Source organism: Mixophyes fleayi, chromosome 5 (assembly GCF_038048845.1).
Source record: "Mixophyes fleayi isolate aMixFle1 chromosome 5, aMixFle1.hap1, whole genome shotgun sequence".
NCBI lineage: Eukaryota > Metazoa > Chordata > Amphibia > Anura > Limnodynastidae > Mixophyes > Mixophyes fleayi.
In genome coordinates, this window is record NC_134406.1 from 78,211,781 (window position 1) to 78,232,085 (window position 20,305).

At 38.9% G+C, this 20,305-nt stretch overlaps 1 protein-coding gene across 1 annotated transcript in view; it reads left to right on the forward strand.

Annotated features, from left to right (window-relative positions):
- Positions 1–20,305, forward strand: part of LOC142158465 (collagen alpha-6(VI) chain-like) — a 111,838-nt gene that overhangs the window by 59,875 nt on the left and 31,658 nt on the right. The window contains exons 24-26 of the mRNA XM_075212432.1: positions 13,816–13,878; positions 13,982–14,044; positions 20,064–20,126. Coding sequence (XP_075068533.1) covers positions 13,816–13,878; positions 13,982–14,044; positions 20,064–20,126 — 189 coding nt within the window. The remainder of the gene's footprint in view (positions 1–13,815; positions 13,879–13,981; positions 14,045–20,063; positions 20,127–20,305) is intronic.

Sequence of the window (20,305 nt, forward strand, 5' to 3'; positions counted from 1 at the left end):
TGTATATTTAAGCCACCACTTTATTGTACCATGCCAGGACTCCTCTGGGAGCCCCAGTGAAGTCCCTCCCTAGTCAGGGTCGGATTAAGGGAATGGAGGCCCCTGGGCTAAGGGGGCCTCCATTACCCCATGAGGGCCCCCCCCGTGATCTGAGCTGCCCCCGCCTCCCCCCCGGTTAGCCGAGAGACCCCCAAGGCACTTACCTCCTTCTCCTGCAGTCCTTCTCCGGTGCGCTGTATGCTCCTAACTGAGATCTCGTGAGAGTGAGACTCACGAGATCTCCTTAGTAAGGAGACTACAGCGTGCCGGGGAAGGACCGCAGTAAAAGTGCTCAGCAGCATTGATCGGGCCGGGGGCGCCCCCGCCCCAGACTGATCAATACTGCTGCTGAGCCCTAAAAAGGGCCCCCTGGATGCCCAAGGCCCCTGGGCTGTAGCTCAGTTAGCCCTATGGTTAATCCGGCCCTGCCCCTAGTGCAAACTGTTTTTCCTATTTACAGGCAGCCTAGCGCTGCCGATGAATGGAGGAAGTGCTATGCGCATATGCATAGTACTTCCACAAGCGAGGGATCCAACAAAGTCGGATGGGGTTCAGCTGGATCCCATAGAAAATGACAGGTAACTCCACCCTGAGCTGGCATTACCTTTCTAACAAATGGAAAGCTTTTCAAAGCTTGAAGTATTTCAGATCTCCCCAGTTAAGAAACATTAATTGGGTTATGGCAGGAAAATCTTTGCAAAAAAACCCTTCATACATTTTGCGATTTTTTTGTTTGTTTTTTTCTTCGTTTTAATGGCTGATTGCACTTTAATGCATAGACCCCTTAATGTTTTATTTACATAGGCTATTGCTCACTTTAGGCCCATTGTCCATCCAGTGAACACTGCAAACATTCGAATCAAGTAATTAAATTCTGGCTTATACGCTCAGAAAAATGGACCAGTGTATTTCTGTGTTTCATTTTCATTCTATAGAAATATAAATAGCTGCATGTACTTAGCAGTGGTCCTGATGTATGCTGCAAGACACTCATTTCAATCTGCAAGGAACACCCCAAAATATAATAGGCCCCATATGAGAGACAGTAGATAACTTGCATTATATATGCTGTGGTATTCTAACTATTAATCTCTGCTTTTGAATTTTGTTTATTTTCATTATTTTGATAATACTCCTGCATTTTGACAATTATTTTTGCATAAAGTGTTTGCATCTGAGTTATAAATTATTCTACTTACGAAAAATAAATTCACTTGTAGGCATTTATATAGATATTAGAAGGTTTGAATAACTGTTCTCTATTATATACCTGAAATAACTGAAATATTTGCACTTAAAAATCATTTATCACAATTCATTTGCCTGTTTTCTTTTTTTAACTAAAGATACCCATCATGCATCTGTCTGTTCCCCTAAGAAGCACTGTACATAGTCTTTCAGTATAAAACACAAGCATCATCCTAACTTGTCTTTGCCTTTAATTTCATCCAAGCATTTAAACAGAACTAGCCATTTTACAAAACAAAAATCTCACTCTGGGATCTGAGGGCTTGTGGAGCGGCTGAGTGCATGGGCATTTTGTGGTAAATCAGGGCATGTGGTCCGTGCTGGATTAAGGCACTTAAGACCATACTTGCCAACTCTCCCGGAATGTCCGCACTTTGCGAGAGTCTCCCAGACTCCCGGGCGAGTGTGGCAATCTCCAGAATTCTGCCCACTTCACTAGGAAGTGCCCCATTACAGCCCTCTTCATATAGCTGTCCCGCCACATTTTACTTACCTTTAGTTGTTCAGACTGTCGGTGCTGTTCTGTAATTCCGCGCTCCATGCTGCTCAGTCAGGAAGTGAATACACTTCATATCTGAGCACTGCATTGTGGGACGGTCTGACGCCTGTCTCCAGTGGTAGGAGTTGGGGGATGGGGCTCTGTGCACCCCGCCCCTTATCCGGCTCTGCATGCAGGGCCATTTTAGAACAAGTGTGTGTTAAGAGTAGCATGTGGGGGCATTTTGAGATGAGTGATGTGAGTTGGTAATGTCGTGGTTTTTTGTTTTTTTTTCATTTTTAAAGGCAGTGGTCCCAACTGTTGGGCTCTGTGTCACTTGCAGTAAATAATAAAATGAATGCCTTATGTGATGTTGTCATCAGTGCTGTTTCTAGATGCTGTTGGTGAGAGTAATACAGAAGCACTGGTAATAAATGACAGTAATGGCAATATGCCAAGACAGTCAGCCCCATTCCCTTTCCCCCCAAAAAATTTATGTCATATAAAACACTTCATGGAGGTCATAGTTCATCTTAGTCTTTTACTATAGCTGATTACATCTGATTAGACTTTAATTTAGTATGATGAAATCTACACATGGTGCATTAGTTGATCAATTTGGTTGCACTTAATAAACTGACCAAACAAATTAATTTACCTACGGTAACTTCACACACACAGGTTCTTGAAATAAAAGGCTAACCAAATGCTTAATGAGAAGACACAATATTATTAAAGAGTAGATGACATTAAAATGACATTAAAATAATTAATATTTTAAGGGAAAGTGCAGATTTGTTTACATATTGGGTAATTTACAAACAGCCAGCACAGTACAAAATTCCTGCAAATGCATTTCTAACATTCCAAATCTTAAGGAGCTACCATGGAGCCTGTGAGGCTGCATATCAATGTGAGACAAGATAGTATCTTTTGTGGAATGGGTAAATCATTGCTCAAAATAGTGTGCAGACTTGGGCAGACATAGGAGGGACATGATATCCGTTAATGAAAGCAGAATATCCATAATCATTAGAGATGTTCACTGACCCCCGTGTTTTGGTTTTGGCAAAACCACCCTTGCCTGTTTTGGTTTTAGATCCCTATTTTTTCTAAAAATCCCTATTTTTTTTGCTAAAATCACAAAATTTGGCTCTTTTTTGTTCCTACATTATTATTATTAACCTCAATAACATTAATTTACAGTCAATTTTTGTCAAGTGACAAGAACACTGCTACCCATTCTGTTTTGGTATGAGCAATGGCACTGAGCAATGGCACTGGAGAGTGACAAGAACACTGCTACCCCTGTTTCTATGTGAGCTATGGCGCTGGATCTCCAGAGGAGGGAGGTACTTATAGAATCCAAAACCCGCGAGACCCGACAACGCAATGATAATGTTTTGCCTCGATTCAGGTCCGAGGACGCACAAAAGTACCAAGCCGGCTCGCAAGCCTCGGATCCCCTAAGTTCGGGTGGGTCTGGTTTTCAGAAAACCAAGCCCAAGCATCTCTAATAACCATGTGTTAGGAGCAGGTATGTTTTTATTCATGGTAGAACCCCAATCATTTTTTTTAAAAATACAGTTGTAACACATCTAAACGACAATATCTAAACTATATGTGATTTCGCAAAATCAAGATTTTGTTCTATAGTGTGGGATATATAAAATGAGTTTCAAAAAGTAACGTGTAAGTAAATGACAAATTATTCTTGCATTTTAAAAAGATATATAATTTTACATAGAAAGAACTGAATAGCAATCATCTCTAAGATTTTACAATAGTGGGGGTTGGCTTACGGTGCCATAGAGCCTTCAAGCAGCCCTTACAATATATGCATCTTTGGAAACTTGGCAATCATCTAGTAATTAGGGCAGCACGGTGGCTTAGTGGTTAACACTTATGCCTTACAGCACTGGGGTCATGAGTTCAATTCCCGACTAGGCCTTATCTGTGAGGAGTTTGTATGTTCTCCCCGTGTTTGCGTGGGCTTCCTCTGGGTGCTCCGGTTTCCTCCCACATTCCAAAAACATACTAGTAGGTTAATTGGCTGCTATCAAATTGACCCTAGTGTGTGTGTGTGCGTGTGTGAGGGAATTTAGACTGTAAGCCCCAATGGGACAGGGACTGATGTGAGTGAGTACAGCGCTGCGGAATTAGTGGCGCTATATAAATAAATGGTGATGATGATGATAATTATGTCACGGTTAGTAGTGGCAGAGAGATGTCAAAGTAACGGTCTCAGTTTGTGAATCCTGTAATAGCTTTGTGGGCTGTAAAAGAGGGGAATGTATCTGGAACTGTTATCAATGAACAAGATCCTTAAGCTACTGAGAAATGAGACTGGGTGTAGATCACATAGATGGGAAACGCCTATTCCTTGGAGGTCATCTAGAGGCAACTCTTGCTGAAAATCTTCTTCTCAGAAGGCTTTTGCTTTATTATGTAATGTAGACCGTGTCTATCATATGTTTGCTTAGTGCACAGTGTAACATGACTTAAAAAGGCAGATAATAAAAAACAGCTGGACATTTAGTGGTGAAGCCATATGTCAATGATGACGAATACTATTTAATACAATAATAGATGAATAGAAAAAGAATAAAACACTTTAACGAGGAATAAATTAGTTTACACTAAACAATCTTAATCCTTAGCCATTCATTATATTAAATCTGAAACATGCTATGTTTGGATGAAACCTCGAGGATTGCCTGAAAAATGAATACCTAAGTAAACAGAATTCATAAAAAGTGGGACTTACATAAAAAAAACTAATTTTCTTTCCAAATTTTTGTCAGATAAAACCAGATGTTTCCAATATTTTGTAATTGGACAGGATTGCAGAACATTTATTCAGAGCTCTCATGTGTATGTGACTGTTCTAGCCGATGATCTGACACATACATCTACTACATTTCTCATTTCTGTGAATGCATGGTACACAGAGTAATGTGTATTTTTACATGCACTACCCATCGCACATTTATCTGGGCATTTGAATGTGAGGGAATTTGCACATGTGCACAATCTGTATCTGCCTACAACCTGAATAACTAGGTGATGGCAGGTTCTTGTTTGGCATGGTAGTGATCGTTCTTTTGGGCCCTTAACATGCTTAACTACACTTGAGTAAAGTATAAGCACCACCTATCTTTGTGCCATTGCTATCCCTATTTTACTAAATTACCCTTGCCTTAATGTTATTTATCATTGTCTGATCTTGTGTCTAATGGAAGGTATAATGAAATTTAAAGGAAACACGTGATGGGCTAATATATGGGATTTGTAGTGCGGGGTTCTCGGTCATAGCTGTATACAGGCCAGATGTTAAGCCTCTCTTTTCTTCAGCACTGGTGGCTCAGTCAAATGAAAGAACTAGTGAGTAAACTAATCTGTACCTTCTAAAAAACTGATTGGTAAGCCACCGAGGACCGACAGTTACTTGGGATTTAGATTTATTTTTTTAGTGGTATAATGTGATGGAACAAGGGGCTTGCTTTCACTGTACTCTGTCTTGTACCTTGCTTCTCACAAAATACGGACTAAAGAACTTGTACTTTTATAGCCCTATTTTATGTTCCCCAGATCCCCAGGGTGCTGGGAAGGGGACAATGATCCATTAAGTGAGTATTGAGCTTACTCCAAATTCTTAAAAGGTGTTGTATTGTTCATTGGTGTGGATTTTATATGTTGCAGGGTTCTCTAATAAATGTATAGTTCACCCTTATAATATACTTGTGAATGAACATGACAGTGTTTCTATGTGTACTACTCTGTGATAAGGTGTTGCATTGTGTAAACTTGTCGTAGATTAATTATCTGTATTTATTGTGTTTAAATGGGTGTCGTTTCTGAAAGAGAATCTAGCCAGGTGGGCTCCAGAGAAAATATGGGTCAATAATTTAATCACTGGGACATAATGAACTTTTCAGATTGTTTGTGTTGGAAGGCAATTTTATTATATTCTCAGTGAGGCCCAGGAACGGACTGGGACTAAAAATCAGCCCTGGCATTTAAAGTACCCAGGCCCACCTCAGTTCTTGCAGGAAAGAAACTTTGCGGCACTGAAAAAGGTGTGACCACATTGTGTTGTGGGTGTGGCCAACATGGGGCAATGATACATACACTAAAATAAAAGATTACATTGATTACGCCATCCCCCGACGCACATTATGACATCCCCAGCCCACTGTACTTATCTATGCTTCTGGTGCTGCTGACATCCATCAGGGTGGGAACTTTCTGTAGAGTGAGCAGGGAAGCTCTTAGTCTCACGAGATTACCAAATCTTGTGAGATTTAGAGCTCCCCGACTTGCTCTGCAGTCTGTGTCCCATCCAGAGACTTGGAGCAGCTATATGCTCCCTCCTGCTAACCAAAGCTGGATTAACGCTTGGGGGGCCTGGGGTATTTAAGACAGGGAGCCCCTATTGTGTAACATGGTTATCATTTTAGACAAATGTTAGACAAATACACAGGCAATACTGTGTGCAATACTGTTAGTTGCACGTAGCTCTGCCTGCACAAGCACTACAGTGTGAAGCGGGACATACCTCCCAACTGTCCTTGTAGTCGGACCAAATCTCACTAAACGAGACAGTCACCAAAATTCGGGACTTCCCCACCAGATTCATGACAGTTGGCAGACTGTCCTGCTCTCTCCTACCTGTCTTGTTACTTTCAGCACCTGTGGCTGCTGGAGTCTCTAGTTCAGTTGCTGCTTGTCTGGATACTGGAATGTTGGAGGCCCTGTTTGGAAAAAAATGGGTACATGTACTTTAGAAAACTCCAACCAGCCCTGGTATTTAATCAATACAACCCATGTTTTATAATTAAGCCTCCCTCCAGCCCCAACATTAAAATACTAGTATTCACATTTAATATAAATAGCTGCTGATGATGATAAATAAACCTATTTCCCTCCCTCCAAACAACCCCAGCAATAAATTAAATAGCATTTACGTTTAATAAATATACCTTTTTCCCACAACCATCACTGCCATTAAATAACTCATATTCACATTTTTTTCCCAAACAGCCCCACTTTCAATTAATAGCCTTCAAACCCCCTCAGCATTAAATTAAAGGTCCAATCACCCCATCTTAAATTGCTAGGCCCTAATATTAAATTAACCACACAGTAGTGTCACAAGTTGATATTAAGCCACAATAGTGCCCCAGTTTATATTACGCCACAATAGTGCCTCCAGTTGATATTGTGCCACAATAGTGCCCCCAGTTGATATTATGCCACACATTAGTGGCCCAAATCATGTTATCCCCCGTTTTCTGTGTGGCACCTTTTCTCTCTCAACCCTCACCCCCTCGTTTTCTGTGTGGCACTTTTTCTGGTGAGGCCTATTGTCTGGTGACAGATAGGATTAACATAGGACCAAGCTGGTTTAGACATCAAGGCAAGGTACAGCTCACTATAGAAAAGATCACTAGAGCAAGTGTATAAAGAAAGCATTCAAACTTTCTGATGGTGTGCAACTTCTTTGGAAGGCTAAGCAGGGATCTAGATCCTCTGAGTCTTATCTATTTATTGTTGGTTTAGCAAACCATGTGACCCAGTTTCACAAGCCGCGAGACACTGAGCTATTCCTTGCTACTACAGCGAACTAAAGACTTTGATTCTACCTACTGCATTCTGTCATGGACTGTGTGAGTACCTAAGGGGTTGGTGGCTCACTTGGCTATTGTTATGTGTGTTTTGTATAATACCATTACTGTCATATCTATCCTATCTACTTTACCTGTGTGACTTGTGAACCTAGTGTGACATATAAGTTAAAACCAGTGCTAGGCCCGAAGTTTGACCATGCAGAGAGCTGAATGTTTCCAACATTTATTTCATGTGTTTATTCTTACATACCTCCCAAATGTCCCAATTTAGGCTCGGCAATCTCAATTCTACTGGACTGTACAGTCATCCCGAAAGTTAGGATAAAAATCCTGACTCTGACAATGTTGGAAGGTATGGTTTGCTCAACACTGCTCTGTACAGCACAGGGCTGCCAAGAGAAATACAGGGCCCCAGTACAACAACTTCATGGGGCCCCCCTTATAGTTGAGAATGCAAAAAAAAATTGTGCCACTGCTTAGCTTTGGGTGTTGTCCTGTGATTGGGGGCGTGGCTATGCATCACTGGGCGTGCCCAGGAAACATTCCTACAGAAAAAAAACCTGCATTGCTGTGTACACCATCTAACAGTCACCAACAATTGGGATTGTCCAAATAGAATCACAACATTTCACACACTCTCCAGCTCTCTCCTACCTGTTCTTCTCACTTTTATCACCTGTGGCTACAGGTTTCTTTAATTGCGGCTTGTCTGGATCCTGGAATGTTGGGGGCCCTATTTGGAAAAACAATGGCTACATTTAGAAAATTACAGCCAGCCCCGGCGTTAAATCAATAGCACCCATGATTAATAATTAGGCCTTCCTCCTGCCCCAACATTAAAATAATAGTATTCACATTTAATAAATAAACCTATTTCCCGCCCTACAAACAGCCCGAGCAATAAATTAATAGTATTTACATTTCAGAAATATACCTATTTCCAACAACCATCACTGACATTATATAATTAATAGTCACATTTAATAAAGATACCTCATTCTCCCCCACATTCAGTAGCCCCCAAACCACCCCATCTTAAATCAATAGTCTGCACTATAAAATTGCCCAACCATTACCCCACAAACAAAATTGCACCCATTACTTAGCCCCCACCTACCTCACACTACATTGCCACAAGCCCCCTGTGCCATCACACACACATTACTGTGCCCCTTCATCACCATGTTGTGCCCCCTTATGATCACACTGCGCCATCCATGCTGCTTTTCCCCCTTAACCTGGCCCCCCCATCATCACACTGCGCCATGCTACTTTCCCTCTCCATCAATGTGCCATCCTGAACCTCCTCTTCATCATTGTGCCATCCTGCCCCCCCCTCCACTCCTGTGCCATCCTGACCCCCCTCTCCATCACTCAGTACCTTTCTGCTGCCCCCCCCCTCACTTTTTTTTCCTCATACTGTGCTTCTCTCTCTCCCCCCTTTTTCCTCATACTGTCTGTGCCTCTCCCCCCTTTATCCTCATACTGTCTGTGCCTCTCCCCCCCTTTTTCCTCATACTGTCTGTGCCTCTCCCCCCCTTTTTCCTCATACTGTCTGTGCCTCTCCTCCCTTTTTCCTCATAATGTCTGTGCCTCTCCCCCCATTGTTCCTCACACTGTGCTTTTTTTCTCCCTATTTTTTTTACTTGCCTTTGTACTAGTTTTTTTCCACTATTCTCTTTTCTTCTGTCTTGTCTCTTCTTTCTTGGTCCTCTCTGCTCTGCTCCTCACTGAATGTCAGTTGTAAGCTCCTTTTATGAACAATTGTGAAATTCAATGTTATCTTTGTTCCTGTCTGGCATATATGAGGCATGTCCTAAAATTGGCGCTGCAGAGTAAGATGATATTGTCTTTGTCACCATCTAGCATCACTAATCACCAAAGATAAATATATTTTTGCACTGTTATTTGTACAAGTATTCACAGTGCTCATTTAACATTAAAGTATTGACTTCAGTTAGTGTTGTGTCACAAAACCTTTCCAGTACTGATCACATCATACAATGTTTGACTGGTGCATTAAAACTACTTTCAATTCACTAGAAAAGTACATTGTAACAGCACATATTTGCTTCCAAAGAAATATAGAGTAGGTTGTTGAACTCCACAACTAGTGGACAGTAATGACATATCTTCCTTTACTCCTCCATTTAGCTAGCACTCCTGGGTCTCTGAACTTTTCAACTAACTTCTTCCCCACTTCAAATTATAATTCCTTGGCAAGATGTCAACTGTATTCACAGTACATATGCAGTCCAATATTACACATGTTTTTACTATAGCATATTACACAGGTCAATATTATTTTATCTATGCACTCTGTTCTTTAGCCAAGATAGTTAGCCTAGGAGACAGACAAATTTGTATCTGCCAACCACATCTGGTTTGAAAACATGTCCCATAGTTCAATATTTCAAGAGATTCTTGGCTCATATATTATGTTCTGTCAGATTACAGTACATTCACATATAGCAGATTTTAACCACTTAATTCAATTTAATTGCTAAACCAGGAATGTCTCATTTTCATTCTTGATTAAGGTTGATAAAAATACAATAGCGGCAAAAGAGAAAACAAACAACACTGTAGTATTAAGTAAAACAGATAAAGACATTCACCGATCCATTTGCATTTCACTTTTCTGTATATATGAGCACATTGAAGGTAGATGACAGTGGGTTTAGACAGCAACCATGACCTACCTTATCTGTTCTGACTTCTCCAACTGTCCTTTACCACTCACCAACCACTACCTCCCTTCCTTTACCCTATCCTAGCCTCCTGCACTGTTTGTTATGGTGATGCAACCCGTGGTCTTATCTGTCTGTGAGGATTATAGGGACAATCAGTTTTTCTATTATTTGCACTGTGCTATAATGTTTTATTAATGTTATATTTTATTAGATAAAGTGCTGTGACCATATCACTTCAACATCAGACATCATTTCTACGTTAAGAGTGTATTCGATTTTACCATAGTAAGGTGATAGATTGACTTAATGCAAACATAATTTTACCTCTGTACAAGTCACCTCTCAGACCACATCTCGAATATGGGGTACAGTTTTTGGGAACCTGTTCACAAGAGAGACATCAAAAACTTGAAATGGATTAGAGGTTACATAACAAAGAAGGAAAATATAAATTTGCCTGTTTACTTTGGAGAAAATGCACATATATATATATATATATATATATATATATATATATATATATATATATACAAGTTAACCCGTGCATGATACTCTTACATTCTAGTCAAATCAAGCTACTTAAGGTGTTAAAAAGGTTCTTGTCATGCATTTGGGCCATAGCCCAGGCCTCCTCAGGGGAAGAGCGGTACTTCCCAACGCAAGCGCCCTTTTTTAACGTGGTTTTGTCCACATGTCACCACCTCATCATTTTTCTTCATCACCTCATCCTTCATCTTTATCGCCACATCTATCCATATGTCTATCCAGACACAGGGATCTCTCTCAGCGGTCCTGAGTATCACACTCCTCTCGCTCTGTCACCCCCGGCAACCACCAACCACTCCCAACTGTCACCCCCGGCAACCACCAACCACTCCCAACTGTCACTTCTCCTTCAAGAAATATATATATATTTTTTTAAAATCTTTATAAACACTTTTAACAATTAACAAATTAAATTAACAAATTAAAAACATCTTAGTATACCAAATTTCAGCCCTTTGTGAGTTTTTTTTTCCACACACACACTAAGAATTTAGTAGGTCAGTATATAACTCCGCCCAGCAGGTGGCGCTGCAGCTTGGGGTTTTTTTTTTTCACACACACACAGACTAACACACGCCACTAGACTTATATATATTTTATATATATATATATATATATATATATATTACACGCCACATTTCTTTAATTCTAAGACGCCTTCGGTTGTAAAATGCACCCTAAGAATGAGTCCTATAAATAAAACAAAACACTAAAGATGTGCCCGCGATTCTAAGGCGCACCCCAGTTTTAGAGATGTCTACATGGGAAAAAAGGTGCGTCTTAGAATCGAAACAACATGATATATATATATATATATATATATATATATATATATATATATATATATATATATATATATATATATAGTCATAAAGTCATAAGATCGGCTGCACTTCAAACAGATTAGTCAAGGATATCGCACCAGTCAATTGTTTTGGTTTAACTAGCTTTAGCTAGTTTTAGGCTTGGTACAAACTACAGTGTTTTCAGCTGCTTATCAGGACAATCAGATGATAAACGACCAGTTGGCCCGATATTATAGTAGTGTGTACCTTGCCAGGATGAACGATTATCGCTTCAAAGCCCTTCTTTGGGTAGCATTTCCCAAACTCACGCAATCTCCCTGTGGTTTAAAAGCATATAAGACAGACAGCTTGATACATATACATATACCAGCCATTTGCCATTTTCCTAGTGCTTCTGTCACACTATATATAAAGTAAAGTAGAGTAGTTAAAGTTTTCATACCTAAGGGTGCATCTGACAATGGGACATCATTTATTTTTACTTGAGGAATGACATTTTTGCCATCAGCATTGAAAAGAGTTCTTCACTGTAAATGCAGTCAGACAATGGAATTCTCTGCAAAGCAAGGTGGTGATTGCCGATTCACTAATTCAAATTAAAATGAATAGTATAATCGGTTATACTTATCAGACTGTAAATTGGAGTGATGCAGTGAATTAATCTGATATCCATTTATGTAGTCAGGAAATATTTTTCCCACTGCACAGATAAATTGGCATCTTCCTTGTTTGTCATTTTGTTTTGATTCCCTTTGAAGTACCACTGTTAGCCCATAAGAGAATAGGTTAAAATTGATAGGCTTTAGTCTGTCATCAACCTTGCTAACTATATTGTTGTTATGTTATGTAAATGCCCCCGGTGTTAAGAGTGTTATTTATTCCATCTTGGGCTTTCCTGTCTTCATAATGGAATATTGGTGATGTTACTCTTGGATTAAAGTATAGGCATTTATCACAGTTCAAGGAAACTATTTCTCATAGAATAACATGGATTCTACAGGGAGAATGCTGTAACACTGTTCTGTAGTTCTTGTATAGTTAAGCAAACATTTTGCAGGGTCATCAGAAAGAGAATTCTGACTGCAATAATTGAGGGCTCAGACATTGATTTCTAACGCCCTGTTCACAATTTATTTTTTAATATTTTATTTTGGAAAATCCAAATAAAAACTTAAGCAAAGAACAAAACATAGGGTATATTACAAAAGTAAATCACAATTAGAATACAGAATAGGAAACAGTAGAGCATAAACATTCCAAGAAATAAGATACCTCGAATTTTATTAATTCACTACTATCAACATATTTAGTTTTTAGGTTGGAGTGAGGGGTAGAAGGTGTAAGGAGGGGCTGGTCATCATGAATGGGAGGTAACACCTCTAAGAGGTATGAAAAGTGAGGTTTCAATGAGGTGCTCAACTCAATGAATGGTTATTGGAAGCCTGGTCATAGCACAGGAGATAGATCTAATACTAAAGAGATTCAGGGCGTTATAAGTATAGCCAGGGTGCCCAGACCTGGTGGAATTTGTCCTCCTTGTAAACGATGGGTAATCTTCTCCATCCAGGCAGTGAACCAAATATAGAAAAAAAATAGGGGGAGGATCACACTGTTTCTATATGGGAGGGAGGACCATGGGTCTTTGGGGACAGGACACGGAAGGAGAGCAGAAAGGAGGGCTCTGACGCTATCCCAAATGGAGGATGTTTTGGGGCATAACTGCTAGATGTGTGCAAACGAACCCTGTTGTCCACACCCACGACAGCAGGCTGAGGAGTGAGAGGGATACATTTTGGCAACATTATCAGGAGTGACGTACCATCTATTATAAATTGTATAAGTATTCTCTTTAATCAAAAGGAAAATGAAGCTGATGGACACAGGTTCTCTAATAATTTCCCAATAATCCTCCTCAGGGGAGACCCAGGTCTATCTCCCACTCCCCTCTTGTCTGCTTGCAGAGGTTGATATTGCATCAAAAGCAATACCCTGTTTACAATGTTAAACTGCAACACTGGCTTATAATGTGAGAATCTTGAAGGTGACCTTAAGAAACAGTAAATATAAATTTGAGATATTTTATTTATATATCTACTTGATAAAATATTTTCCCTGTGCCATACTCTTCTGGCTATACAGAACTTCAGATAGATATCCTGCTGAATAAACATAGGTACCTGCCTTTTGTCTTCCTCTGCATGAAATGTATTTGAAACAAAGTGGAAACAAGCTAAGAAGTTGGAGAAGCAGTTATCACTGAACATCTTTTCGGCTTTTCTCTCCTTAGAATGCAGGATTAATTCTTTAAAGGTCTTGTGAATTGGAGATAATAGCATTTCTATTTATATAGCATGATTAATATATTTTTCCTACAGGGAAATGCAGGAATCAGAGGCGTTAAAGGAGAAAAGGGGGGTAATGGAGCAAATGGCGTTCCGGTAATAAAAAATACAGTACAATTTTTCTTAATATTTTCATCTTAATTCCACATTGAAGTTAAATGTGATAACTTCAAATGTTTCTATTTTCTCTTTTATTTAGGGTACTTTTGGAGCTACAGGCACGAAAGGAAATTCTGGAAAACCTGGAGCTACAGGGAAAAAGGTTAGGTGTATATTATATTACAAAAAGAATTGTCTCTGAACACTAATATGAAAAGGAAATATGGCTTTTCCCAGGCAATTTCTAATTCAAAAATTAATTAAAAAGCAGATTATAACAAGGCTGCCTGGAACCGAGCTACAGTTTGCAAATATGACTTTAAAAACGGTTTGTGCCATTGATATATTTTAATTGAATAAATTAAATATGTAAAGCAGTTGCCCACTTTTTGAGAGCCCTGCTTTTTTCAGAAGTGCCACTCCCCTCAGTGATTCAGCTGTCCCTCTCCCCCTTCCCCAAATCAACTTGTTACTTGTTTTAAGCTGTCATTACCAAATGGAAGAGCAAAGTTTTCTCCTTGCAATCTGGGCCAGATGTGTGCAATTAATGCATCACCTGAATGGTCAAGATCCATCAGGTGTTACATTAGGTACATACCCCACTTCTATAGCACATGTTCCAGGTATTAAGGGACACTATTAAAATAGAGTTGTCCAAAAGTTTACAGCCCCTTTAATATATTAAATATGTTTAGGAAAGGGGGTCTTTAAATACTTATTAAATTTGTCTTCAACTAGTGTAACTAGTGCAAGGCTAATAAAATATAATAACTTTTTTGAAGCTAGACGTTAAAATTGTGACATATTTTCACTATTGGATTTATATAAGCCTTTATGTGTAATAGTGCTGGAGATGAATATGGTGTAATCTGAAACTGATAAAGATAAAACACAGTAACGTATAACTATTATAATTAGATCATGAATAAGTGACGGAATCGTATAACTGGTATAATTAGATCATGAATAAGTGATGGAATTGTTATATTGATCCTTCTACCACAGAAACATGAAATACTTCTCTTGTTATTTTATTCCTTTCTATGAACAGCATATGATCATATTTTATTAATAGTTGTCCACTTATTTCCATGTAGTTTATTGCTTTTCAAGACCCTCTAGAAATACAGCTGCTACACTTAGATACTTGAAAAATAGTGAAGCCTAAAATATATCTATAATGTTGTGCTTGACTCTCCCACCTGTGATACATAAAAATTATATACAAAATGAGCGAATGTGCCTCTAGCTACCTAGTTTACATTATATTTCATTAAATTAGGAACTGTAGAAGGAATATAGGAGAGCAGCAAGATTGGGTTTTATAAAATCAACTTTAAATAAAATGTATAGATGGTCAAAGTGGAAATTTAGAAGTGGCGGTATGGAAAATGTAAGTGAATTGAATTTGATAATGTTACAGTGAAGGCAGTAAAAGTGATGGTATGGCATACCACCACGTATATGTGTTATATGTATGATATATATATATATATATATATATATATATATATATATATATATATATATAAAATCAGCCACAACATTAAAACCACCTGCCTAATATTGTGTAGATCCCCCTAGTGCCACCTAAACAGCTCTGACCTTTCGAGGCATAGACTCTACAAGACCTCTGAAGACGTTCTGTGGTATCTGGCACCAAGACATTAGCAGCAGATCCTTTAAGTACTGTAAGTTGTGAGGTGGGGCCTTCATGGCTCAGACTTGTTTTTCCAGCACATCCCACAGATGCTCGATCGGATTAAGATCTGGGGAATTTGGAGGCCAAGTCAGCACCTTGAACTTTTTGTCATCTTCCTCAAACCATTCTTGAACAATTTTTGCAGTGTAGCAGGGCGCATTGTTCTGCTGAAAGAGGCCACTACCATCAGGGAATACCACTGTCATGAAGCGGTGTATTTGGTCTGCATCGATGTTTAGGTAGGTCGTACATGTCAAAGTAACATCTATAAGAATGCTAGAACCCAAGGTTTCCCAGCAGAACATTGCACAGAGCGTTACACTGCCTCTGCCGGCTTGCCTTCTTCCCATAGTGCATCCTGGTGCCATCTTTTTCCTAGGTAAATGATGCTCACACACCCAGCCGTCCACATGATGTAAAAGAAAATGTGATTTATCAGACCAAACCACCTTCTTCCATTGTTCCATGGTCCACTTTGTGTTATAGTAGCTCTTCTGTGGGATTGGACCAGACAATCAGTGAGCCTTGGGCAGCCATGACACTGTCGCTGATTCACTGGTTGTCTTTCATTGAACCACTTTTGGTAGTTACTAACCACTGCATACTGGGAACACCCCACAAGACCCTCCGTCATGAACTTGGTCTGCAACAATGTTTAGGTAGATGGTATATAGCAAAGTAACGATCGACCAAACGGGCTAGACCTCGCTCCCCCCAATTTTGGTATGTACTAACCACTGCATACTAGGAAAACCCCACAAGACATGCCGTTTTGGAGATGCTCTGACCCAGTTGTTTAGTCATCACAAATTGGCCCTTGTCAAAGTCGCTCAGATCATTACGCTTGCCCATTTTTCTGCTTCCAACACATCACCTTCAAGAACTGACTGTTCACTTGCTGCCTAATAAATCCCACCCTTTGACAGGTGCCTTTGTAATGGGATAATCAATGTTATATTTCACTTGTCAGTGGTTTTAATGTTGTGGTTGATCGGTGTACATATAAATATATATTACCGGTAAGTTTGACAAATTTAGGGTCTGATTCATATCCAAATGCAACATGCACGTATGTTGCATGTTTAAAATGACCATGAACATACTCAAATCGAATTGTAACTCAAGGCACGTGTAAATCTGGGTGAAAGTACTCTTCCTAAACAGTACTTGCCATACATAGACACATAGACACACATAACAGACTGCTGTATATGCACATGTGTATGTCCAATTAAAGGTCACATCAGAACGCATGAAACTTTTATTTGATCATAAAACAAAACAACAACTATTAACAGTATAATTCATATAAGTATATATTTTCATATAACATAGCTACAAAAAGATGCTTGCAATGCTAACTGTTTATACAATGCAAGTTTGCTGCCTCAGTTTTTATGATGCCAATTTGCATATACTCCAGAATGTCATGAAGATTGATCAGATCAATTGTAGTTAATTTCAAAGTCCCTCTTTGCCATGACAATGAACTTTATCTATATCCCAAAAACAACATTTCCACTGCATTTCAGCCCTGCCACAAAAGGAGGAGCTGACATCAGGTCAGTGATTCTCTCATTAACACAGGTTACAGTGTTGACCAGGACAAGGCTGGAGATCACTCTGTCATGCTGATTGAGTTAGAATAACAGACTAGAAGCTTTAAAAGGAGGGTGGTGCTTGAAATAATCATCATCAACAACATTTATTTATATAGCGCCAGCAAATTCATAGCACTTTACAATTAGGAACAAACATTAATAAAACAATACTGGGTAATACATACAGACAGAGAGGTAAGAGAACCCTGCTCACAAGTTTACAATCTATGGGAAATTATTGTTCTTCCTCTGTTAACCATGGTTATCACTTGCTTTGCACAATGGTCATCATTGCTTTGCACAAAAAAGGGCTTCACAGGCAAGGATATTGCTGCTAGTAAGATCAACCATTTATCGGATCATCAAGAACTTCAAGGAGAGAGGGTCAATAGTTGTGAAGAAGGCTTCAGGGTGCCCAAGAACATCCAGCAAGCACCAGGACCTTCTCCTAAAGTTGATTCAGCCCGAGCAGGGCAGAGATTGCTCAGGAATGGCAGCAGGCAGGTGTGAATGCATCTGCACGCACAGTGAGGCGAAGACTTTTAGAGGATGGCCTGGTGTCAAGAAGCCACTTCTCTCTAGGAAAGACATTAAGGACAGACTGATATTCTGCAAAAGGTACGGGGATTGGACTGTTGAGATCTGGGGTAAAGTCATTTTTTCGGACGAATCCCCTTTCAGATTGTTTGGGGCATCTGGAAAAACGCTTGTCCAGGGAGGGAAAGGTGAGCCATACCATAAGTCCTGAGTCATGCCAACAGTAAAGCATCCTGAGACCATTCATGTGGGGGGTTGCTTCTCAGTCAAGGGAATGGGTTCACTCACAATTTTGCCTAAGAACACAGTCATGAATAAAGAATGGTACCAAAACATCCTCCAAGAGCAACTTCTCCCAACCATCCAAGAACAATTTGGTGACAGACAATGCCTTTTCCAGCATGATGGAGCACCTTGCCATAAGGCAAAGTGATAACTGAGTGACTCAGGGATCAAAACATCGAAATTTTGGGTCCATGGCCAGGAAACTCCCCAGACCTTAATCCCATTGAGAACTTCTTGTCAATCCTCAAGAGGCGGGTGGACAAACAAAAAGCTACAAATTCTGACAAACTCCAAGCATTGATTAAGCAAGAATAGGCGGCCATCAGTCGGTATGTGGCCCAGAAGTTGATTGACAGCATGCCAGGGCGAATTGCAGAGGTCTTCAAAAAGAAGGGTCAACACTACTCTTACTGTAGATCATCCACTTTAGTAGGCCCCATCCCTCCCTCATTCTGCCTCTCAAGTCGTAGACAGTCATAAGTGTCACCTGTGTTCCAACATGAATTGCATGCGATTGCTTTAATGGGCATAATGTTCATTAATGGGCATGTCAAAGCCATTTCAAGCAAAATACGCTACGCAAAATGATGTACGTCCAAACATGAATCAGGCCCTTAGTGCTTCTAAAACTATCATTTTTTTACACCAAAATATTCTGTGAACATGGATCCCCCCCCCCCAAAAAAACAGAATTCAGGACCATTTTGTCTTTTAAAATGTTGTTTTTTAACATTAAATTCCAGAAAAACAATAAAGCTAACAATTAAAACCATTAACATAAAAAAAAACCTATTTTTAAAACAATTCACAGAAATTTCACAATATAATAACATGGGAGATTTACTCATTTCTACCAGAGATATACACAGAAACTTCACGTTGCATGTGAGTGAATGTGTGTTGAAAGAGTAAAGCAGTTATTCCTTGGTGACAAAAATATCATTTATATTATTTACTTTTTCCTTTATAATGCACCAATCAAATCTTCATGACCAGATTTACTATGTTGCAAGTTGCAGATTTAAATAAAATATGTCTGCCACATCCTAAAAACAAAAAGCTTTGATAGTGTGTTATGGGCATTTGAGGTCAGAGACGCAAATGAGAATCAACTCAATAACAGGAAGTGTAAGTTATAATTATATAAATCAGACTCTAGGGGATTAAACGTTTCTTTAATGCTCCAAACTATTTAATGGGCAAATGATGCAATGGAAAATTAGAGAAAAAAACATTCAAAACACTCCATTACCATTTATGGCCATTACAACTTGAGTATATATTATTCAATGTAATATGTAAACTATAGTGTGGTTGAATCCATGCATTCATGATGACATTTTAATGTCAATGTGCATATATATATATATATATATATATATATATATATATATATATATATATAAACTAGGATACATATTATATGCATGCTATTCCTACATTACTGATCGTGTTTGAGTCAGATATTTAACATTTCAGTTATGTGTTTTATCATCGTTTCTTTACTGTCTACCCTTCCAGTGGAGTCTTGCTATGGCATTTGATTTACTTATTATAGAGACAAAGAACTTCACCAAATGTTGAGAAAATGAACTATGATTAATAACATAGAATTTATTTAGTATACATTACTTGAAGACTATTTAATTTTATGCTGTGAAAACGTGAAAAAGTCAGTGTTCCTGTGCAATAACTACTGGATTAAAAGCACCTCTGACACCTCGGCACCAAAATGCCTAAAAGTCCAATCATTGTGAGGTATTATTGGAAATTATTTCTAAATCTACCTGATATCTTTTTATATTATAAGTTCCCATACAAATATAAATATATCTCCTGATATGCTAATGATGTGTGTGAAATGTTGCATTTAATAAATGTGAATGTTGTAACAATTCTCTTTTTCATTGTTCCTTGTTCTAGCCTTTTACATTAATATACCGGGTACATCTGGGAGTTATTGTAACAACATAATATAAGAATCATTTAGAAATAATATTTTCACTCAGTCTGAATAACATACAAATATTGTAACATTTTGTTTTGTTCTTTGGCAGGGGGAACTTGGTGATCCTGGAGAGAAAGGAAATCCTGGGTCACGGGGACCAAGAGGACTTGTGGTTAGCAATTTTTTTATTATATTAAGACATGTGTTTGTACTTTTATAGTAAAGTATGTGCGCATGTTTGTACATATCCATGTATTTGCATTATTTTTATTTTATAGCGCTATTTAAAACACTAAGACTACATATCCATGTGCATAGAATGATGCATTTATTATGCATTTCTAAAACAAA